We start from the raw sequence: 24,774 nt of genomic DNA on the forward strand, positions 1-24,774 counted from the left end.
CTAAAGCTTGATGCTCGTGTCAACACTGTGGTAAACAAGTTGAAAGAACGATCAAGCCTCTTATAAACGCATCCTTGAAATAATAAAACATTGTTTTGTTACTTCTTGTCTCGATTAGTTTTCTTTTTATCAGAATCAGCGAGGCCTCTGTTGCTCGTCTACAGTTGATGCAAAACACTGCTGCTTGATTTTTATCTGGTGCAAGTGAAGAGCACCTGAGTTCAGTGTCAGCTTACCGTTAACGACTTTGCTTGTTTGTGAATATATTTTAAAATCATTTTTGTTGGCCTTTAAGTCTCTTAATGGTTGTCCCTATTTTATCTGTGTGAGCTGCAGCACCTTTATGTCCCACCTTGTACTCCCAGGTCAGCATACCAGATGTTTTTACTTGTTTCAAAGACACAATGTAAACTGAGAGAGATTTCACAGCTGTGGCGCAAAAATTGTGGAATGATTTGCCGTTGATGTCCAGCTCCTTCAATCCCTGTTTTGTAAATCTTATTTTTTTAAATCACGCTTTTACTCCGAACCTATAACTCAGTGTGAGATGTTGTCTGTGATCTTAAGTTACTTTTTATTTTGCCTTTTATTGTTCAAATTCTTTAACTCCTGTATCTGTATCTTTACATTCTGGTTTTTATGTTATTGTACAGCATTGTTGCTGTTTTTAAATGCTCTATAAATAAAGTGGTATTCCAAACTTACAAACACAAAGTGTGTGGAACAAGAACAACACACACACACGTACACAAGTTAAGAAAGGATCCTGTTTCTCTTGCTTCATTCTTTAAATCATTATAGATTATTGAGTGGAATCAAAAAGTTTGATGAACAGCTCATGTTTGATTTCTTCACACAGCTGGACCAACGAGGCCGAGTGTGTCTGCCATTTTCTGTAAGTGTGTGATCAGAGTCTGGGAATCATACTAAACACACTGAATGAGCTCGACTGGAGAGACTCTGAGCCTTTATATTTACAGGGACAGCAGGAGATAGAGAGTGGACTTTTTGAATGATTATTCCTTACAAATGTATCTTAGATAAAGATCAAACGTGTCGGCTTCTGATTAAAAATACTACACCACAAACTGTTGGCTCTGTTCCAACAGGAACCAGCGTTAGAAAACACATAAGGTTAGTATAGTTCACTGAAACTAAACTCAAAAGTAAAATTAGATCTGAGAAAACATTTTTAACTAACTAAAATTATAATAAAAAGTAAACTTAAAAAGATTACTGAAGGAAATTGCCGTCCCGGGTTTCCTCCGTGGCGTGAGCGATAAGCAGAGTTTTGTCCTTTCCTTCTAAGATTCCTAATTATTTAAAGTAACACTCAGGTATGCCGTTCAGCTGGGTTAGTTACAGCGCCGGGAGCAGCTTGGGAGAACAAGGAAACACAGACTGCTTCAGGTTGCCTTCCCAAATCAACTCAAAGGTTTATTTGATACACAGCAGTTTATATAGATGAAAAAAAGGTTCGTGTGTCAGCTTTCCCAGTTCAAACCGGTACAGACCAAATAAGGAAACGTCTTCCTGCCTTGTGAGCAAAGTATCCCTTGTGTAGTTTATCAGTTCAGCTATAATTTATGATCATCCCAGCAAAATACACTCCTAGACATAAAATACAGAGTTCTTTCATTAGTGAATTCTGAAATGAACCACCTAGCCTTTAACGAGCCTTTTCCAGGAGATAAAGAGAAAGGGAGGATGGGAGTAAGGAAGTGGTCTCATCTCTGTGGTGTTTTCGACCTTGAGGTACCAGCCTGTGAGTCCCACATTAATTCTTGGGTCACAGAGAAAGAGAAAAACAACTAGTAGATTGGCCTTATTGAGTAACAGTTTTCCTGTATAAAACAATATCCTGTAAATGCTTACCGTGGTATCAAAATATCATAACAGTTCTCCCCTTTTATCATGTAATGATAACATAGTATAAAGACAGAATGTAATAACATAATATAAAGATAAATCATAAATGTGAAACAAATCATAAATGTAACTAGTCCTTCGAGTGAGCTTAATATCAAAATCTTAAAAAGAAGAAAAGAAAAAGAAGAAAACGTCATCCTCTTCTTGAACAATCGAGTAATTCACAATCTAATGCTCAATACATACATCAGGATCATCATCGATGACATCTGACACATAATCTGGGTCAATTTGTGCCAATTGCAAATACATTGAAGTAGCTGTACTAGTAGCTATACGGGTTATCATTGAACGTACACAGGGTACCACACAACAGACAATAATCATCAAAAACATGCTGCAACGGTTACAAAGGCTACAATTAGTTCCTTCCATCTTCCAAACGTGTCCTGTAGCCACTTATGTAGCCACTGACCGTGACCTGTATTGGCAATTAGTTCTATCTGCAATGCTTCAAGTTTATTCATAGCTTGTGTGAATGAACCGTTAGGGGCGGTATTATTGGGAATGAAAGTACAGCATACATCAACGGTTACTAGACCACAGGTACCGGTCCAATTAACAGGTAAAGCTAATCTAAGGGTATTATTGCACAACCAATAAGCACGTGGGATTGGTCTGGTCAGGCGCGTGACCATGTGTGATTTAACTAACTCCCCCCAGTCAGTGTCATTTAATACACCGTCTGGGGGAACAATGATCGATTCTCTGCTCGAACTTGAACTGTGTGTGTGTTCCTCCAGGTATGATACAACTTCAGCCATAGAGACAGCTAGCCATGTCTCATTACAGCGTGCACCTGGGGAGTCAGAGAAGAATGTATAGTTATCCTTTGTATAATCTATGTGTGTGTCTGGGCCAGTTAACTTTAGTCTGCGCAGACATATCATACTAGTATTAAAATGGAGAGGGATCTGTCCTAAGGGCAGTGAGGGCTTTAACCTATTCTTAGGGCGTTTCATTGGGGCGCAGGTCCCTTCGGTGTCATTAGATAACTTCAATAATTCGCCTAATGGAGTCTCAGGGTTAGTTGGTGTGTGTGTGTGTGTCTAAGTAGGCAGTCGAGAGGGCTCAGAGTCAACTGTAAAGCGTCTTTAAAGAGAGCATTATCTCTGCCGATTTTCTCTAGTCCCTCAGTGAGGGGGAAACCGGATATGGGGTATCCTACTATTACCTGTTCTGGATTAGCCTTTGAACAGACATAACAGTTACTGTTTCCTAAATCACGAGCGGCTGTTCTGGCATTTTCATACCAGGCGTTAGCTCCTGTTCTAGAGGGCGCATAAGATGGTTTATTAGTGGCGTCTATGTTGCTATTTACTGATTTTAGGGAGCGTGAGGAGTGCATTAAGTAGGTGTCTTGCAAAATGGAGCATCAGGTATAGTCAGCAAAATATGACCTGCAGAAATGTGAACATGGTTGCAGTTTACAATACAAAATAGCAAAGAGAAATCCTAAGGTTACTGCGATAGATGTGATAAATAACCTAAATATATAAGAAAGACAGTTCTTCAGTCGTCTCCTGGCCTGGTCCCAGGTTCGAGAGACATTGAATAAGGGTCGTATGATGACAATGGGCATTTCATTTTCTCCATTATCAGGATGGAATGAGTCTGGCTTTATCAGGTTAGACATCATGTGGTACTTTTGGCTTTCTGTTCCTGCTGGATGTTTGAGTACCTTGTTGTTGTTCTTTCAGACGTTGTGTGTTAATCAGTGATTGCGTGTGTGTGTACATTGGATCCGGGCGCTGGCTCGCCTGAGATGTCGTCTACCCGTGTGTTTATTTGCTCTAGTTCCGGGCGCTGGCTCGCCGGAGATGTCGTCTGCTTGATCCGACGCCTGAGATGGTCCGATTGGGCTGGTCTTAACCCTGCTGGCATGAATCCACTGAGGTTGTCCGTCTGTGAGGATGCTGGTTCTTCGTCACTGCCAGTACAGTCTGGGGCTGGAACACGCGCGGCCTCCCAGAGAGTCCTTGGTTTTAGTGGCTTCTCCAACATGCGTCTCCTTGTCTCCACTGGTGGAACTGTGGAGGGGAAAAGCTGAGAGAGACAAACTTTCTGATAGTTATTATTCAGTTTTTCTACCAGGTTGTGAACATCAGTGGACAATGCAATATACATCACCTTCTACTAGCGGTGCCCCTCTGGAAGCTGACCATGGTGTTGGAAATAGTCTTATTTCAAATGGAAATAATTTGGTTACTGCAGATTGAGTCATTCTAATCTCACACAGGACTTGAGTAAGTAATTTGACCCAGGTCATTAAAGTTTTAGCACACTTTTGAATTACTTCTAATGTGAATGAAGATCCTCTATCACTGTTAATTTGGTGAGGTATTCCGAATCTGGGTATTATTTCATTGCTCAACTTTTGACAGACTACTTCTGCAGTTTCTTTTGAGGTTGGATAAGCTTCTACTCATTTACTAAATTGATCCACTATTACCAGTAAGTACTTGATGCTTCCTTGCGCTGGCATATGTGTAAAATCAATTTGTAATGTATGAAATGGAAAATCTGGTTGTGGTAAATGCTGATGTTTTGCTTTTGATTTTCCTACATTAGTTCGTGCACATGTTAGGCAGGTTGCTAATATGCTTTTTACTGCATGTGATGTTTTCTCAATTACAAATCTTGATTTTATTGCCCCTATTACCCCTCTTTGTCCGACATGACTCACACAGTGAAAATGTCGGGCAAGGACTGGCATCAGGGAATATGGGAGGGCAATCAAACCCTTAAGATTTCGTATAAGCCATCTCTGTCATCTAAGGTACAGTCATTATTCTATGCAGAGGCTTGCTCTTGTATGAATTTTAAATCAACATTTGTGTCTAAATAGTCTGGGAGTGTAACAAGTGGCAGCTGTAGGGGCACAGATAATACTTCCTGCGGCGGTGGGAGCTGTGATGCAGCTGCAGCCTTGGCTGTCACGTCTGCTAAGGCATTACCTGTTGCTTCGTCTGTGTCAGCTGTACTGTGTCCTTTCGTTTTTACAACTGCAACGGCCAATGGCAGCTGTATAGCCTGAAAAAGTATTTTAACAAAATCAGAATTTAGCAATTTATTTTCCATCAGCAGATCTAAATCCTCTCTGTCTCCACAATGTGCCAAAGTCATGCACAACGCCAAATGCATAGCGGCTGTGTGCGTAAATTGTCACATGCTTATCCAAATGTAGCTCACAGGCGCGTATTAAAGCCATGAGCTCTGCTTTTTGTGCTGAGTGAAATGGTAATGAGTGAGCCTCTAGTATGATGTCAGGCACTGTTACCACTGAATAGCCACAAAGAAATGAGTTGTCATTCGGCCTTGAACAGGACCCGTCCACATAAACCGTGGCTGAGTCTGAGATAGGTGTTTGCTCTAAATCTGGACATGGTGCTGTGGATTCCTGTATACGTGTCATGCAGTCATGAACGTCAAGCCTGTCTGAGCCATCCTGTCGGTCAGAAGAACACAGCATAGGATCAATAAATGTGCTGGCGAATCAGGTGTGCTGCTCGCTTTTATAGTGAGATTTGCATATGTTGTTTAGTTATGTTTGCTACAATGGTCGTGACCTGGTGATTGGTGTGTAGAATAGTGTCATGTGAGAGTGTGAGCTTCCCGCAGTCCCTTATCATGATAGAGCAAGCTGCTACTGCCCTCAGGCAGGCCGGCATTCCTGAACAATTCAGGCAGCACCTTTGAGTGGCGGAGGTCAGCACTCCCTGTAATGCATTGAAAGAGGCAGTCATTTCTGTGGACCACAGTATTCGAGGAGGCTTGTCTTTTTTTACAACAGTCACGCAGAATGTGGTCATGAAAAGAACAGTCTGGTATCCACTGTCTGCAATAGTTCACCATGCCTAGGAAGGACAACATTTCCTTCTGTGTAGTGGGCCGAGGGACAGAGGTCACAGCTTTGACCCTGTCTGCAGTCATGGAACGTTTTCCGTGAGACAGTGTGAATCCCAAATATTGAACAGAAGTCTGACAATATTGCATTTTCTTTGCTGATGCTTTGTGGCCAGTCTTTTGGAGGTGCTGGAGAAGCATGTGTGTAGCAGTTTGACATAGTTTTTCACTTTCAGCACAGAGGAGGAGGTCATCCACATGTGGATCAGGGTGCAGCCCTGGAGGAGTGAAGCACCATTGAGAAAGCAGCAGAGCTGTCTATCATGCCTTGGGGCAAACGAGTCCAAGTGTACTGCTTATTTCTATGTGTGAATGCAAATAACGGCTGTGTGTCACAGGTACTGAGAAAAAGGAGCGGAGCATAAATCCACCACGGTAAAATGTGTATGCAATGCATGTCAATATGCTGTGAACATCTGAAACGAGAGGTGGCAGAGGAATGTTGACTGCATTAATTTGCCTCAAGTCTTGTATGAAACGCCATACGCCAGGTTTGTTAGGCTTTGGCACAGGATTGACAGGAGTGTGGGCTTTATTGCTCCTGTAGTCAATAAATCTCCTATCATGACATCTAGGGCTGCGGCTTTTTCCGTGGAAATGGGATGCTGCTTGACATATACTGCTTGTTGTGTTTTAATAGGTGTACGTGATAAAGTGTACAGTCAATAAATCCTATATCATTCTCACTTTTAGACCACAATGTCATATTCTGGTATTCAGCTGGCAATGTAACTGCAGAAATAGTACAGTGGATAGGGTAGGTTAGATCTATGTGACGACATGGTGTAGTTATGTCATAAACTATGTCTGAGTTATGTGACAAAATCACTGTTTGACCTTCACTTGTGTGAGCAGTTATCATGTTGTTGAACAGTGTGAGAGAAACAAAAGTGTGGCTCCCAGTCATGGGATTACCTGGTAGTGGCGTCTGTACACGTTTTTTTTTGGCACAGTGTGTGACATAGAGTACCGGACAAAAAGGATGTTGAGTTCATTCTCTGCTGAGGGTCCAGCTGACACAGAGGATGTTCCTTCTCCATCATGTCGGTACATAGGGCAGAGAAAACATAAGCTGTTATCAGTGTCAGCAAACATTTCACCCTTTATGTTAAATGAAATACACAAATTCATTTTTGCCTTGGGTGTCTGCGGCTGCTGGAAAACTGAGCTGAATTTGCACCTCTAGCTTGTCCAACAGTGCATAAAGCGTTTTATGAATACTAGGATAGATTCATCAGGCTTCTGTTTACACATAGTTACTGCATTTAAGTCAATTTTGTCTCTGGACATTGTTAGCAGGAATTTCTTTAGATTCTTAAAGAAATCGGCGACTTTGTCATTATTTACCCTCCTTTTGTCCATAGCGGTAACATTTGATGCATCACGTCGCGGCATTCTATCATATATTTTCTACAGGACTTTTTAAGCAGACTACTTTTCTTATCACAAATGATATTCAACATTTCTACTGACCTGTTTTCTGGCGATAATCGTTCGGGATAAGGCTCCGAAAAGAAATTAGAATGCATTGAACTTCTTAAGTTGTAAACAAAGTCAGTCACATAAGCACTCCCGCATGTTCTGGATACGTGATCATGGACGTCTTCACCGATTCGCGGACGTAGGTTACACGTAACCGGAAATGGGAGTTATACTGAGCCGTTATTTGAGACTTTATTTTGTATTTTATTAATTTTTGGTTTTACAGGTACTTTAGATTTTTTTATCGGACCTGTCTGTGGTCTTTGAATAATTCTGACCCATGTTCAGTGATTTCCAGAGGGGTTTACACGCTAGGAGGATTTAGGTTAGTATTTTCGCTGCGGCACAGCTGAGGTCACTTTAAATTTATTGCTAGCAATTTTTGTTTGTGTGAGCAACTCTCACTTAGCGAGCAACTTCTCGCTTAACGAGCAACTTCTCGTAAAACAACAGGCAACTTCCTGTGTCTTTCTGCTTTTAATTTACTGCTTTTAACCCTTGTATGGTAATCGGGTCTGTGAGACCCGTTCAACTTCTCCCTGTGTCACTCTTTGGTGAGCAACTTCTCACTTAACGAGAAGTATTTAAGACAACAGGCAACTTCCTGTGTCACTCTTTGGTGAGCAACTTCTCACTTAACGAGAAGTATTTAAGACAACAGGCAACTTCCTGTGTCACTCTTTCTGAGTGAGCAACTTAAACAAAATTAAAATATTCAAGACAACAGGCAACTTCCTGTGTCCACCAACACCACACAAGGGTTAATTTACTTTATTCGGGGACTGAGGAAGTCAGTCAGTGTATCTCTCTGGATCACTAAGTGAAACTTCGTCAGCATATCCCGTTTCTTTATGGATCGATCACTGAGAGAGGTATAATAGGTCTTTATATAAATATGAAAGACACATATTTACCTTCTGTCAGCCATCCCACTTCTGACACCAAAATTGAAGGAAATTGCCGTCCCGGGTTTCCTCCGTGGCGTGAGCGATAAGCAGAGTTTTGTCCTTTCCTTCTAAGATTCCTAATTATTTAAAGTAACACTCAGGTATGCCGTTCAGCTGGGTTAGTTACAGCGCCGGGAGCAGCTTGGGAGAACAAGGAAACACAGACTGCTTCAGGTTGCCTTCCCAAATCAACTCAAAGGTTTATTTGATACACAGCAGTTTATATAGATGAAAAAAAGGTTCGTGTGTCAGCTTTCCCAGTTCAAACCGGTACAGACCAAATAAGGAAACGTCTTCCTGCCTTGTGAGCAAAGTATCCCTTGTGTAGTTTATCAGTTCAGCTATAATTTATGATCATCCCAGCAAAATACACTCCTAGACATAAAATACAGAGTTCTTTCATTAGTGAATTCTGAAACGAACCACCTAGCCTTTAACGAGCCTTTTCCAGGAGATAAAGAGAAAGGGAGGATGGGAGTAAGGAAGTGGTCTCATCTCTGTGGTGTTTTCGACCTTGAGGTACCAGCCTGTGAGTCCCACATTAATTCTTGGGTCACAGAGAAAGAGAAAAACAACTAGTAGATTGGCCTTATTGAGTAACAGTTTTCCTGTATAAAACAATATCCTGTAAATGCTTACCGTGGTATCAAAATATCATAACAATTACAACTAAATAAACTAACTGAAATTAAATTATTGGGGTAATATCCTTCGTTTTAGGTTTTATAGTTTGTTAAAAATCAATACTTACCTTATGAGGCTTTAAGAGACATAGTTACTTAGACTTTGGATGTCTCCATGACTGAGAGTCACAGCTTTCAAAAGGTTCTGTTTTTATTATAAAATCTGTACTGATTTTCTTTAGTCTAGCCTCTGACATACACAATTAATCTGCCTTCTCCATCTTCCTTTGGTTTGCTGTCTACATTAATCCTGAACTCACAGTGACAAAATATCACGTGTTATTTTTCTCATTACCAGTAAATCAAAGGAGAATTTCAGTTGATGTGCACATGAATGGTTTGTGTTTCCTCTGTAGGTGAAGGTAGAAAGTGTGCGTGAGCTGATGTGGATGTGAATTCAGCAGCATGGATCAGTGTGAGGACAGAGAGGAGGGAGTCCCTCCCTCTAAAACCACTCTGTGTGGGGAACATGAGAGCCAGACCAAAGCTCAGAGGTGAGATGACCATCTCTAACTGTCCATGACTCTTCTCCATGTCACAGCTCAGCACTCACATCACTGCTCCATCATTATTCACAGGAAGAAACGAGGAACTAAACAGAAACATGAACCTGGACCCAGCTGTGTGTCCTTACAGAGTGACCGGTCAAAGGATTTTTATATTAAGTTTAAAGCAGACCACTGTTCTTCTGCAGAGAGGTAATGTGAGGCTGAGTGTATATTTTGTCCAATCACTGATAAATAGTGAGATGCACTTCCTTTTTTTTTTTTTTTTCATTTTAAATAAATAAATAAAGCAGCAAACTATTTCTCCAGCCTAAATGATGGTCTTCTAAGTTTGTGACACACCATTTCCTCTACAGCTTATGAGTTATCTGCTGTAGGCTATGTGTTTGAGAATTATACCACGGAGTCAAGTACTTCTGATTTGAGGCTCTATTTTTCACAGGAGCTACAGTATCCAGTGTCATACATAGTAAGGAGGCAAAATCATTAACAAGATAATCGACCTCTGTTGGCGTAGCGTTCAAGTAGCTGCTCTGCTCTATGTTGGTACAGGGCACTGAAGAAGATAACAGTGGGTTGATTATATTCTTAAACTCAGTTACAGCACTTTCAGAAAGACACATTCTGTGATGAAGTCTACTCCCTGCTGCTGTGTAATCAGTTATTGTAAGTGGAAATGTTATCAGGAAATGATCAGACAAGAGAGGGTTGTTAAAGATTTATTTAAGTTAACCTATTCATCCTGATGCAACCAGGTCTCTGTAAGGCCGAATGAAACGAATATCTTCTATATTCAATCATATACTAACAGGGACTCAAAAGATTATTAAACATCAGAGACCTAATAATACACATTTAACTGTTTTACTCAGTTCCAGATACTCTTGTTTTGTTGTTGTTGTTGTTTTTACTATATATATATATATATGCTTAAATAGTATTTGGATGACTTGGACTCCTCCCAGAGCATCAGCAAACCATCTTTGAGCATGGGGTTTGGGGGAGATGACAGGAGGAGAGAAGCAGCATAGAAACATACAAGACTGTACTCTGGTTCCTGCTCTCAGTTTTATGTCATCACGTTTCATAATAATCTGTAAAGCCCTCGTCGTTTTCTGGACATCACTCAGACAGACATTAGTTTCAAGAGAACATGTCACCACTGGTCTGACTGGGAAGGGACCCAAACTTGTTGTTACACACCAATTAAATATTACTTTTGAAGACCTCAGATTGACAGTTTAATTGCAGTTTTGCCAAATCTGTGTTTATCCTTAGACATCAGTTTAACATTTAGTGTTTCCTGCTCTGAGCCCAAGAATACATTTGGCTGTGGTCGCTGCAGCTTCATATTCCTAAGAATGGTTAATAGAATAGTTGGTGGTATACTGCAGGCTTCTGTTTAGGGCTATGCTTCCACCTCAGAGTCACCTATGTGGTCTAATTCCCCTGCTGTTTGAGATATTTTGCTGATGGACAGCTAAAAGTCACATTTATAATAACAGAGAGACTTGTGAGGTGTGTATTAGGACTGACAGATACATTTATGGTGCAGTTGTCAGATCTCTTTGCATTTTAACTTTATCTTTGATGTATCTACTTTCAAGATACTGTCTATAAATGCACCAAAACTAGATGTGTCAGAGATCATCTGCATACTAAATGTTTGAGATCCTGAAATATGACCACACCAGACATTTAACAAATAAATTGTCATGATTCGGCTGTGTGGCAGGCAGGAGAAGGACCCAAACGCAAACTCACGGAGACGAAACGTAAACTCAAAAACACAGCTTTAATGCTGGCATAAAGTGAAACACAAAAAACAGTACTAAACTTAAACTGGGGAGACTAAAGCACGAGGCGCCACAGGGAAAAATCACACAGCTATGAGGGAGACTACGACACTGACAAAGAGAAACACAGGGCTTAAATACACAGAGGGATAACGAGGAAATGAGACACAGAAGGAGAGCACAGCTGGGAGTAATCAGGCTGGACGAGACAGAGACTCAAAACTAGAAACACTCACATGAGGCATGGACCTACAAAGTAAAACAGGAAAGATCACACAGAGACGCGAACTTGACACAGTGGAGACAGCAACTAAGAAACACAGAGACATAAACCATAAGGCAGAGGACTCTAAGAACCGAAAGACAGAGGGGAAATCAAACATGCAGACACAGACTTACACAGAACAGAGGGGACACAGAGAAACATGAAGGGCAAGGGATCGAAACTAGAAACCATAAAATAACTCACAAGTACAATATTACAAACATCACAAGGAACTAAAAACGCTGGGTCAGGGGACCCAGGACCATGACATAAATCATTACTGCAGTGCTTAACTATAAATTTCAACATTTGTGTTTTATATGACACATCTTAAAAACATGCCTAATTTAGATTGCCATGCACTTACAATGTTATTAGTTAAACTTAAAAAGATAACACTAACATTGGTCAAGATATCCAGGAGCAGGTCTAGAAAAATTTTGTTAGGGTGGCAAGGAAATCAAATAAGGTTGCAAACACATGTACAGATATTACATTCTGTAATATGCATTATATATTGTTAAAATACATCAAATGAAATAAGTATACATGTTTCATATAATCATAGTCTATAACTTTTTTATTTTCTTTAGCCCACATAATTAAACATTTCAGTTACATAAAACATGTTAAATCTTTATTTTATCTTTATTTTATGCACTCTATGGTCTATATAATAAATAAGTATGAAGCCCAATAAGTATAACATCCAGAAAGCTACACATCATTCATTAACAAATACACATCTAACTTAGGTTTCACACTCTTTCCTTGATTTGAAAGAATGAAATTGTTACATGTTTACATTTATACAAAATGTCAGAAATCTGCACTCTTCATACACAAATGTTCAGCCAAAAATTGAAAACTAATTTTTCATGATTGATTATAACTTGTTATTTTTGACTACTTTTGATTTTAGGAGAAGGAGGCACTCACACAAGCTCCCACTACCCACTAGCTTGTAGTTTTTGTTGTTTTTTGTTTTGTGTTGTTTATTTAATTCGTTTTCAGATGTTCATAAAGAAAAGCTGGTTACATCAATTCATCCCTTATGTTCCAATACAGCCACCAGGCTGCGCTAGCTTTGGGGAGGAAGGAGTCACTGAGTTTAATAAAAGCAGAGGAGGGGGGCTCTGTGCGCTTTTTGTGCTTACACAACAATTAGTGTAGCAACAGCAAGACTATTATCCAACTTTGGTCATGATTTGAAAGCACTTTAAGTGCTCAGTTAGTGCTCATCCCTAGACTAGGAGTCAGACAGGGTATCATCAGAGCTCCGGGTGTTTTATTTTTCTTGAAAAATCCAGAGGACTAGCAACATTTTAGGTTTTAATGTTTTGTTGTATTATTTTGACTCTTTGATTCCTCCACAGAGTGGACCAAGAGAACTCAGAGGTTCCCAGTGGTCAGTCTGCCCAGCAGCATCAAACACACCTGGACTCCATATTTATGGTGTGTACATGTACAACAACTACTTTTACATCTGTTCTGTTCGGTTGTCTCCATGCTGGGCACCTGGGTTCTGATTTAGAACATAAAGGTTTTTTTTTTGAACAGAACGTTAATGGTCAGAATGGTATGTTGTAAGGCTAGCTTTAAAGACAGGGAGAGAATTAATGTTGTGAATGTGCTGTGGTAGTGTGTCCTAAAGATGAGTGGCCACTGAGCTAAAAGCTCCAAAGCCCATCATGGTTTGGTGAGTAGATGGTAAAATAACAGTAGCAAAGGAGGAGGATCTAAGTGTAGAGGAAGGTGTGAGAATATGCAGAACACAAGAGATGTAGAAGGGGGATTTTTTTGAGGGACTTGAAAGTAAAAAGCAGAATCTTAAAATGAATGAGATATGTTACAGAAACCCAGATGTTGAAGGACAGCAAGAATTTGTTCTATGGAAAGCATTGTGGCAATGACACAAGCACTTGCATTTTGCACAAGCTGAAGTCTTTGGAGAAGTTTCTGTGGTAAAGGAACAACACTGACAACTCTGCCAGCTTATGATCTGAGAGTTTTCAACTGCACATACTAATTATGATCTGAGAGATACAATGTAAACCATTCATGGGAGTTGCAAACAGATCACTGTATCACAGACAGAGCCCAGATCAAGGAGTACAAGTATGGCTAACACCCAGAGTAAGCCACCATTAGAAAATATTTTGTGATTTTGTCCAGGGCTGTCTCTGCACTGTGAAGTGGCCTAAAAATCCAGACTGAAATCATTCAAATAGATCAATAGATAGGAGTAAATCTGTACAGCAACAGAGTTTTCTAGAATTTTTGAAAGAAAATAAATTACCATTTGGATGGAACTGGAATTATTACTATTTTAAGAGGTAGAGGGGAAAATATGCATGTTAGGGAAACGTGAATACTCTCAATTATTAAAGAGAAAGGGGAATGAACAGTGTTTAACCGTGTAGGAAATAGGTCAAGGTGCCAGGTAGAATCAAGATCCTCAGCTGCAGCCACCTCAAAGCAGCATTGTGAAGCTTCCTGGCACATATAAACCTTTATCCAACAGGGCTTGAAATTTCTTGGGGGATTGTGTTTATTGCACATAATTAAACTGGTTCTATTAACGCTAATTTTTCTTATAACCTTTCTTTCTTGCTTCTTTTTCTTCACCCCGCAACTGGTTGAGGTTTTGGGGCTACTGGGTCATTCATAAAGTATTATTTTCCAGATGCTTGAGGACAAAATCATCTCTTTTGTGAAGAACGAGCTGAAGAGGATTCATAGAGATCTCAGGCTAGAAGGCCTAGAAAGCTGCTCACCTGACCGATGTGAGGATGAGTTATTAGAGGGTGAGGATGAAGAGCAGAGTAACAGCAGCAGAGAAGCATTTGTGAAGATAACAGTCGACTTCCTGAAGAGAATGAAGCAGAAGGAGTTGGCTGAGTGCCTGCAGAGCAGTGAGAATATTTCTCTAAATATTTATGCTGCTGGATAAATAAAAGCCTTTGCTAATGACTGAAGAAATAAACAAAAATAAATTCAAAATGTGTACACTTAGAAATACTTTATTGATGTATTTTCACTGGTTGGTTCTTTTAGGAACCACAACGAGAAACTTCCAATGGTGTCAGCCCATACTTAAATCTAAGCTGAAGAAGAAGTTCCAATGTGTGTTTGAGGTGATTGCTAAAGCAGGAAACCCAACCCTTCTAAATCAGATCTACACAGAGCTCTGCATCACAGAGGGAGGGACTGCAGAGGTCAATGATGAACATGAAGTCAGAAAGATTGAAACAGCATTCAGGAAACAAGACAGACCAGAAACAACAATCAGACAAGAAGACATCTTTAAAGCCTCACCAGGAAGAGATGAACCAATCAGAACAGTGCTGACAAATGGAGTGGCTGGCATTGGGAAAACAGTCTTAACACAGAAGTTCACCCTCGACTGGGCTGAAGACAAAGCCAACCAGGACATCCAGTTCATATTTCCATTCACTTTCAGAGAGCTGAATGTGCTGAAAGAGGAAAAGTTCAGCTTGGTGGAACTTGTTCATCACTTCTTTACTGAAACTAAAGAAGCAGGAATCTGCAGCTTTGAAGACTTCCAGGTTGTGTTCATCTTTGATGGTCTGGATGAGTGTCGAGTTCCTCTGGACTTCCACAAAACTACAATCCTAACTGACCCTAGAAAGTCCACCTCAGTGGATGTGCTGTTGATAAACCTCATCAGAGGGAATCTTCTTCCCTCTGCTCACCTCTGGATAACCACACGACCTGCAGCAGCCAATCAGATTCCCCCTGACTGTGTTGACATGGTGACAGAGGTCAGAGGATTTACTGACCCACAGAAGGAGGAGTACTTAAGGAAGAGATTCAGAGATAGGGAGCAGGCCAGCAGGATCATCTCCCACATCAGGACATCACGAAGTCTCCACATCATGTGCCACATCCCAGTCTTCTGCTGGATCACTGCTACAGTTCTGGAGGATGTGCTGAGAACCACAGAGGGAGGACAGCTGCCTAAGACCCCGACTGAGATGTACATCAACTTCCTGGTGGTTCAGGCCAAAGTGAAGAAGGTCAAGTATGATGAAGGAGCTGAGACAGATCCACACTGGACTCCAGAGAGCAGGAAGATGATTGATTCTCTGGGAAAACTGGCTTTCGATCAGCTGCAGAAAGGAAACTTGATCTTCTATGAATCAGACCTGACAGAGTGTGGCATCGATATCAGAGCAGCCTCAGTGTACTCAGGAGTGTTCACACAGATCTTTAAAGAGGAGAGAGGACTGTACCAGGACAAGGTGTTCTGCTTCATCCATCTGAGTGTTCAGGAGTTTCTGGCTGCTCTTCATGTCCACATGACCTTCATCAACTCTGGAATTAATCTAACTGAAGAACAAGAAATGACACCCCAGAAGTCAGAAATCAGACAATCTGGAGAGAAACATTTCTACCAGAGTGCTGTGGACAAGGCCTTACAGAGTCCAAATGGACACCTGGACTTGCTCCTCCGCTTCCTCCTGGGTCTTTCATTGCAGACCAATCAGACTCTCCTACGAGGCCTCCTGACACAGAGAGGACATAGCTCACAGACCAATAAGGAAACAGTCCAGTACATCAAGAGGAAGCTCAGTGAGAATCTGTCTGCAGAGAAAAGCATCAATCTGTTCCACTGTCTGAATGAACTGAATGATTGTTCTCTAGTGGAGGAGATCCAACAGTCCCTGAGTTCAGGAAGTCTCTCGACAGATAAACTGTCTCCTGCTCAGTGGTCAGCTCTGGTCTTCATCTTACTGTCCTCAGGAAAAGAAATGGATGTGTTTGACCTAAAGAAGTACTCTGCTTCAGATGAGGCTCTTCTGAGGCTGCTGCCAGTGGTCAAAGCATCCAACAAAGCTCTGTAAGTAAACATAACACCCAGTACCACCCAGACCCATAAAATGGACCCACAGCTTTTCTTCAACTCCTCAAAAATATGAATGAATAGAAATGCAAAGAAAATAAAAATCATGATTTTTATTTCATTCTTTTTGCCTATAAAAAGTACATGGGACCATCAAATGTTCTGCTCCTGTAACATTCTCTCATCAGTTTTCAGTCTGATCCTGTCAACTAAATTCTTTCCTTCATTACACAGACAGTTGTAACATTGTTCTTTGTATGTTATGATTAGCCTTGCTGGTATACTACAGCATAATATGTATCATATGCCCTAGCTTTTGGTTTTCTGTTAAAGGTTCTAAGAATTGTTTTTACTGATTCGGGAAAAAAGTCTTTCTCCACACACTTAATATTGATTGAATTTTTCCCAGTTTTTAAGAAGTTTTTTAATTAGTAATTTTGGTGGAACTTTGCCACTCAGAACTATCTGCACTAACAGCATAATTCAGCCTTCAACATCAAGTACCTCCATGCTCGATTTTTTCAACATAACAACATTGGCCTGATCCTTTCAGGTGTACACAACTCAGGTTGTTTACTCATAATCTTGTCTCCATGTCCAATGCATATAATTAAGTCAGCAAACTGTAACTACTGGAAGGCAGCTTGTATCAAACAGAAGATAAATAAGGAGATGCAACAACGTTCAGTTTGTAGTAAAATTTACATTATTTTGAAACCGTATCTAGCAACAAAAGTCCCAGATATTATCATTTGTAAATTATGTTCTCATGTGTAAGTGAGTATTGTTCTATCACTACAAGTACTAGCTCCTTACCTGTTTACAGAGCAAGCTCAAAGTTTTTTTTACAGACTTTAATTTTAAGTTGTATTCTTATTTATGAAGTGCACATGCAAATGTTTTTTGTAGCAGCATGACTATAAGCCATTTCATTTGTTCAGATTGTCAGAATGTAACCTCTGCGAGAGAAGCTATGAAGCTCTGTGCTCAGTTCTCAGCTCCCAGTCCTCTAGTCTAGAAGAACTTGACCTGAGTAACAATGACCTGCAAGATTCGGGAGTAAAGCTTCTGTCTGCTGGATTGAGGAGTCCAACTTGTACACTGAAAAGTCTCAGGTCAGGAATGTTTTTTGATGTAGTTTTTTTTATCAGTATTGAAAAATTGTGTCATATTTGTGTTATTTTATTAGACAAAGACAAATATTATGGAATTCTAAATTGACTTTTTATTTTACATTTCTCTCTATATTACCGTTTTATTTTTTCATTTTTCATTTAATTCAAAAAACAAACAAACTGATAAGTATGAACCTGTGTGTATAACATATTTTTTAATGCAATAGTTGATTCAGAGATTTGGGATATTTTGCATTCACATCATATCAATTTCCTTTGCTTATTACCAACTGTTTGATGCAGGAGTGCATCAAATTTACGTCAAACCTTTAACTTGATGGAAATGACAATTCTAAAAGAGAAGTCAAACATGGGATATCACCAGAGAGTAAAGAAATCGGGACATGAAACAAAAGAAATATACAAGGAAGGTATACTATGATGCTACAGCAAAGGCCAAAGGGAAATATATAGAGTGGTTTCTAGAAATTATAATTTTATTTTGTCTAATCAGTCAGAAATGTTTATTTAACCAACTCTTTCATCAACAAAACTTTCCAGCTTGATTTCGGTCTGTTTTGTAGGTTAATACACAGTATGTTTATAAACTGGAAGTTGGTTACTCATGTTATTCCTAAAACCCTGGTCAAATTGTCTATTTTGGGCTCACCATTCCTTTTGCCTTCTTTTAAACATAAATATCTAAACGTAAATATCTAATATGTAAATAGAAACCTAATTGTGGTTTAAGAAAAAAATGAATTAATAAAACGACAATTGGAATTTTATCACAATACCACATTTAATTACATGTGAACTAGATATGTTTGACACAGAAGTTACAAACATGGCATTTCAAGGTTTACAACACCTTAAAGCAGAGAAAGCATCAAACATCTCATTTCATACTGTGACATACACCTGTTTTTTCAGATCGTCTGCAAATTAAATTCAAAATGTGACACTAGCACTAAGATGTGTCACCAGCCCTTACCTGTCAATGTCAAATATTCTGTCAGTTATTAGTCCTGTGCTTCTTTTAACTCTCATTGTACTAAAATGTGTAATAAATGTAGCTTGTTAGTAGCTGTTAAATTTTCTGTCCTTAGTGATATGCCCATCAAGGGCCCCCAAAAACAACAAAACAAAAATCAAACAAAACAAAACAAAAAAAACATTGGTTATTGACAATTCTGTTTATAGAAATGTGACTCTAGACATTCCAGGTAACTGAGCCTTGTGCTATATTAACATGATAATAAAATAATATCAGTGAACGGAAATACAAATCTTAGAATAAAAAAAAAATAGACTAATTACACTCAGCTTGAATCTGAATAAAAACAAAGAAAATTAAAAATGCATATCCATTTCCTGTTGCCTACATTTTAGACAGTTACTAAATAGGAAATTGATGTTTGGTTGTAATACAGGCTGTGATCAGCTGACCTGCTGCTCTTTGTGGATGTACACAACTAAATTCAACCAGATGCCAGCAGTTGTTTATTGAGTTGTCCTGGTTGATTTCCATCCTCTACACTGACAGTACACTGTTTATGCTGTCTTTATATTAGACTGTATAAAGTTGGTATGAAGGCGAGATTCAGTCAATGAATCTCAGCATCATCAGCTAAAATTCATATAAGTCTCTGCTACACTTGATATAAGCTAACTCTTACCATGAAACCACAGCCACTGTGCACCAGTCACACACTGTTCTTCACTTTAAATACATCACAGTACAGCAAACTAACCTGTTTATCCTGCACTAACCTGCAGAGGATTTCATTCAGCCTTTAAATAGCACAATTACCTCAGTTTGTTTTACAAACTGTCAGTGCGCCCCAGGGTGGCTGTGGCTACAATGTAGCTTGCCATCACCAGTGTGTGAATGGGTGGATGACTGGTTGTGTAAAGCGCTTTGGGGTACATAGGGACTAGTAAAGCGCTATACAAATACAGGCCATTTTATTTATTTTTTTTACACCATGTTTCACAATATGAAAATACATAAAGTCACACATACAAACTCAATATCTGACTTAAAAACATGAAGACTTATATTTGAGCTTTAAATGAGCAGTTCTTACCTTTAAATCTAAGGCTGAAATGCTGCTTTTGAAATAACATTACAGTTAAAAATAAGTCAATGCCTTCATGCATGCTCTTCTTCAGTAGGGCTAGCTAATCACTGAAGTACAACAAACTCAACTCACAGACACCTGCAGTCATTCCAGTGCTGTGCCAAAAATAAACAAGCAAACAAAACAAAAGAACCCTGTCCTATACACGCCATCTTCTTTTTCGTCTCCAATCTCTTGCATCATCTGCATAAAATCACATAAAATGCACTTCTGTGCACCTTCTTCCATTCTTACACGTCACCCTATGTTTCTCCTTTTGCTTTTCTTGAAGTACATATTCAAATATTCAAAGTCATTTCCATTCCTTTGGAAAATTACACATAACCTATGTCCTTCTGCATTTCTCAAAATTATCATTACCCAACACCTCCTCATCAACGCAGGTCACTTCACCTGTATGTTCACTAAAGTCTGCTCCAATAACCATTCTCTCCCTCTGGGAGGATTGGATTCCAATTTATCCAGCTTACTCCAGAATTTTGGTTTCTCTTCTTACTGAAATCCTAGCTTTGGGGCCTACGCATTAAGGTTCAGCATAACTGAAAACAGAAATGCTGTAGGTGACGTCTGACGCCAGAGACTTGGCAGAAAAAAACTGAATTAAACAAACAAACGTAGTGTGCATAGTGTAGTGTACGCTGTTAAGTGCCAGGAGGATCGCCATGATTTATACAAGAGGAAAACCAAACAACCTCTGGCAAAGCGGATGGCACAACACAGAAGAGCTAACTTGTCAGGTCAGGACTCTGCAGTCTATTTACACCTATAGGCCAGAAAGGACTGAAGGTCCAGATGAACAGAATTAACCTTTTGGGATATACTTACCTGGATGATTGAGCATGCATCAAAACAATTTTTGAGGCTTAAATTATACCAAACCATTAATGGACAACTAACAACATTTGAAAAATTATTTCTAATACCCTGGAGGACAGCAAGGATAATTTGGAAGGTCTCCAATAATACATTTACTGGTGCTTCTACGCTATAGTCATGAAGAAGGCCCAGAAGTCATCTTCCCCAGCCAAGAACGAGACGTTTTCCAAGAGAAGGCACCTAGCAGGAACAACATGACAGACCAGTAAAGACATCCTGGAATCAATTCCTAAGTAATTTTCCAGCAATAACGCAAGGTTGACCCTGGTTGAAATTCTACACAGGGAATTGGAATACATGAGGGAATCTTTGGAATACAGCACACAAGTGGAAACACTCACTGCTGAAAACGCCTTGCTATGAGACTCAGTCAAGTCTCTAACTGAGAATGTCACCGAGGTGAGTAAAAAAACCAAAAAAATAAAATAAAAGAGACCATCATCGATCTCCAGGCCTGTAGCATGAGAGACAACCTGGTGTTTTCAGGCATTTCAGGCCTTCATTAAGACCCATCTAAGCTTCCAGAGGACATTGTGAAGAAAATCTCTGAAAGAATCCATGGGTGCAAAGAGTGCATGCTATTGTGGCAAAATTTGAACATTTTAAGAGAAGGAACTAAAAGTAATGGACTTGAGCATAACTGGCCAGTTTCTTAGAAAGATCCACTACATATATTTCTCCTGCTCTTCCCTACAACATCTATCTTGCCTCAGTCATGTCAATTCATTAAGCCAGTCGTGTCATAGCAGATAAAACACCACCAGTCTTTGTTAAAGTTATTGATTACAGGGTTCTAGTTTTCTCTTTCATCCCTCCAGCTTGCCCCCTTTTCATGTTTTCCGGTTAAGTCACACACAACTTTCTTGGAAGATGAAGTGCTGTTTGTTACTTTTTTCACTCCTTCTTACCCCTACCCTCACCACACTTTCTTGCACCACGTTTACGTTTTTTTTTCCTCTTTACTTGAATAGGAATTTAATTTCCTATTCAATTCCTCGTCATCACACACAGCATTCAACATTAATACACACACAACTATGGGCAAAGTAGGGATAAAGCCAATGACCAGCACATTTCTGCATCAGAGAATAAATGAGTGAGAGCAACAGCAACAACAAAAAACAATAACAAATAAAACAATACTTCTCTGCAGTCTTTACAGATGGCTTGTTGTTTTGTGTGTCTGCAGTCTTTCAGGCTGTCTGATCACAGAGGAAGGCTGTACTTCTCTGACCTCAGCTCTGAGCTGCAACCCTTCCCATCTGAGAGAGCTGGACTTGAGCTACAATCATCCAGGAGACTCAGGAATAAACCTACTTATGGCTGGACTGAAGGATCCACGCTGGAGACTGGACACCCTCAGGTATGGCGAGAATGTCTGATAGGGAAGGAAGAGCTGGAAACATATTCTGTGCTCTGCACGCACTTCCTGTTTGTTTCAGGCAGATGTGACATAAACAATCACATACATGAACATTGTTCATTTGCTTGTAACAGCAACTCTGGTAGCACATTATAACTTGACCTGCAGGTGTAAGTACCCTATAATTAAGTGCAATTTGCAAGTAATAAGTCATGTCTTTTGCAGAAATAATAAAAAAAATAAAAATTGCACTTAGTCGTATATACAGCTCTAACAAGCTTATATGAATCCCTGACAACATCAGGCAGGTGTGTGGGCTAATAAAGTGTCAGCCATGTTAAATGTTTGCGTTTTGCATTCTGGATGAACAGCTTTAGATAGGATAAAAACAGATAAAGAAACAAGGCTGTGAATCGTTTAAGTCTGTATGTGTGACAAAGAGGCAGACAGGAGTAGCTAACATTCAGAAATTGCAGCTTAAATACTGATCTCAGCAGGATTAGTGTATCATACTGTTTATGGGCCATGGTAAAATCAATATTTCATTCTCATTCAGTTGTTTGACAACAATAACTGAAAAAGGTGTACTTGAGAACACATTTACTGTGGATTCAGCTGTGAATGTCGAGTGTCTCAGAAAAATCCAGAGCAGTGTAAAGTAACATAGATAGCATAAGCTGTTTACCTGCTTAAAGAGCATTTCAAATTAGCATTTGCTACTAACCAGAGCAGTTTGATCCATGTATGGATTGAAGTGTATTTTTAAAAATGTTGGACTGTTCCTTTATCAGTGTCTAAAAGTATGCGTATGAGAGTGATGTAATGTCCATGTGTGCATGCTGAAAGAGACTGTGCTGGTCTGACCCCCTTCCTCCTTTCAGGGTGGAGCCTGCTGGAGTCCAATGGTTGACACCAGGTCTGAGGAAGTGTAAGTGTGTTTTTAATGTGATTAATGAAACAAAGCAGTACACATTCAACCATCTTCAAACTGGCACATCACTCCTATACATCTCTGATGGCAAGAGTCATCATGAAAATGTCAATCAATGAACAGATGATGGCTCAATAACTGCAGCTGGATTGTGTTTGTTCTCTCCATCAGATTCCTGTCAACTCACAATCGACACAAACACAGTACACACAAACCTCAAACTGTCTGACAACAACAGGAAAGTAACAGGTGTGAAAGAGGTTCAGTCATATCCTGATCATCCAGACAGATTTGAAGTTTGGTCTCAGCTGTTGTGTAGAGATGGTCTGACCGGTCGCTGTTACTGGGAGGTCGAGTGCAAAGGACACGTTTATATATCAGTAAGTTACAGAAGAATCAGAAGGAAAGGAGACAGTTATGACTGCTTGTTTGGAAACAATGATCATTCCTGGAGTCTCATCTGCTCTGATGATGGGCCTTATTCCACCACTCACAATAAGATATCAGCCCCCATCTCCTCCTCCTCACCCTCTGTCTCTAACAGAGTAGCAGTGTATGTGGACTGTCCTGCTGGCACTCTGTCCTTCTACAGAGTCTCCTCTGAAACTCTGATCCACCTCCACACCTTCAACACCACATTCACTGAAACTCTTTATCCTGGGTTTAGACTTTACTCTTACCCTCCTGGTGCCTCAGTGTGTCTGTGCTCAGTTGAGTGTAAAGAGTCTCATTTTGTTTGAGAAAAACTCTGACTGTTGAACAGATAGTTCAATCTGTACATGTCTGTCTCTTTCACTCAGAAACACGTTTTCAGATTCATGGATTCAATCCATTCATGTTTTAAACTGTTCTAAATGATTCCTTGTAAATGTTTTCCTGTCTTTTTTCCACTTAAAGCGTCACAGTGAATATCAGTATGCTGTATTTCTCTGAAGCTCGGATAACAACCAGCTCTTTTGTATTTTCAACAAGTCTGAGCTTATTATAATGAATCCAAATGATTTTGCTTTCTTAATTTCGTTTTCTCTCCACATGATCTTACAGTTTCACACATTTGTTTGAAGCTACACATTTAAAAATGCTCCAGCCATGTAAATTTAAAAAAATTGGCTTAATAGTTTTTAAGGGAGTTATAACCATAAAATAATTGTGTTTGAGGTATCATAATGCATGTGATTCATCTAATAAATAGCAAGACTGTATATACCATTTGAAACTAGTCTTGTCTTTTTCACAGACACCTTTGAACATGAATATTGTGCAGTATGTTGGTAAAAGCATCGTTATAATATTCTTAGAAACATTTAAATATGTCTTTATAACATTCAATATGTCGTCTACCACTTCAGTTTGTATAAAACATTAGAACTGTCACAAAACTTAATGTTAAAGAACCTGGTGGAATTCTTGTAGTGTATTTTAGTCATAGTTTTGTGTCCATGATTCCTTTTACACTATTTGAATTCAAAGTTTTTACTGAAAGACAATGTCAAATCAGGTGAATTTTGAATGACAAGAGTTTAGTTCATTATTTTTGAAGTTAACCCTTTCAAATTTGATTTACCAGGAACAAATATTGAGAGTTAAGCAGTTAAATGCTAATATGAATGTTGGAGTGAGTTTGTTAAAAGTTGTTATTGTTGTGCTTAAAATTGTGAACCTTTTTTTAAACTGCATGATTAAAGATATTCTTCTGTTTTTATTCTCCTCCCCTGGTGGGGGAGGCTATAGCTATAGTGTTCAACTACAGGCACATTCCATGACTCATTTGACTTATTTGGTAAGGAATGTTCACTTCCTGCCCTTTAGGAGCTGACCTTTGCTTGTATATGGTGAACCATTAAACCCACATAGCAAAGTTGGTATGGCCCGGATCTGGCCCACAAAATGTGCTTAGACATGGCCCACATACCGCAAAGAATGACGGCCCTTTGGTGGCCCAGATCTGGTTTGCCAAAGTGGCC

The 24,774-nt window shown here is 39.5% G+C and overlaps 1 protein-coding gene and 1 long non-coding RNA gene across 5 annotated transcripts in view; one reads left to right on the forward strand and one right to left on the reverse strand.

The window, feature by feature from the left end:
• Positions 1-24,070, forward strand: part of LOC101485541 (protein NLRC3-like) — a 29,738-nt gene extending 5,668 nt beyond the window's left edge. Inside the window, exons 2-11 of one of the 3 annotated variants that reach the window (XM_076879871.1) lie at positions 860-895; positions 9,304-9,441; positions 9,526-9,645; positions 12,891-12,969; positions 14,201-14,429; positions 14,572-16,378; positions 17,323-17,496; positions 21,706-21,879; positions 22,761-22,807; positions 22,982-24,070. In XM_076879871.1, coding sequence (XP_076735986.1) covers positions 9,353-9,441; positions 9,526-9,645; positions 12,891-12,969; positions 14,201-14,429; positions 14,572-16,378; positions 17,323-17,496; positions 21,706-21,879; positions 22,761-22,807; positions 22,982-23,550 — 3,288 coding nt within the window. In that variant the 5' untranslated portion in view covers positions 860-895; positions 9,304-9,352 and the 3' untranslated portion in view covers positions 23,551-24,070. Of the gene's footprint in view, positions 1-859; positions 896-916; positions 1,135-9,303; positions 9,442-9,525; positions 9,646-12,890; positions 12,970-14,200; positions 14,430-14,571; positions 16,379-17,322; positions 17,497-21,705; positions 21,880-22,760; positions 22,808-22,981 lie in introns of those variants that run through there. The other 2 variants (XM_076879873.1, XM_076879872.1) reach the window with 2 other exon arrangements.
• LOC143414914 (uncharacterized) lies at positions 1,412-8,921 on the reverse strand. Of its 2 annotated transcripts, none has more exons than XR_013095517.1 (2): positions 8,232-8,921; positions 1,412-3,975 (listed from the first exon to the last, which is right to left on the reverse strand). It is a non-coding gene; the product is annotated as an uncharacterized LOC143414914 (long non-coding RNA). The 2 variants fall into 2 exon arrangements; XR_013095518.1 differs by lacking the exon at positions 8,232-8,921 and adding an exon at positions 7,309-8,218.
• Positions 24,071-24,774: the final 704 nt, after the last annotated feature.

Source organism: Maylandia zebra, linkage group LG23 (assembly GCF_041146795.1).
Source record: "Maylandia zebra isolate NMK-2024a linkage group LG23, Mzebra_GT3a, whole genome shotgun sequence".
Lineage (NCBI taxonomy): Eukaryota > Metazoa > Chordata > Actinopteri > Cichliformes > Cichlidae > Maylandia > Maylandia zebra.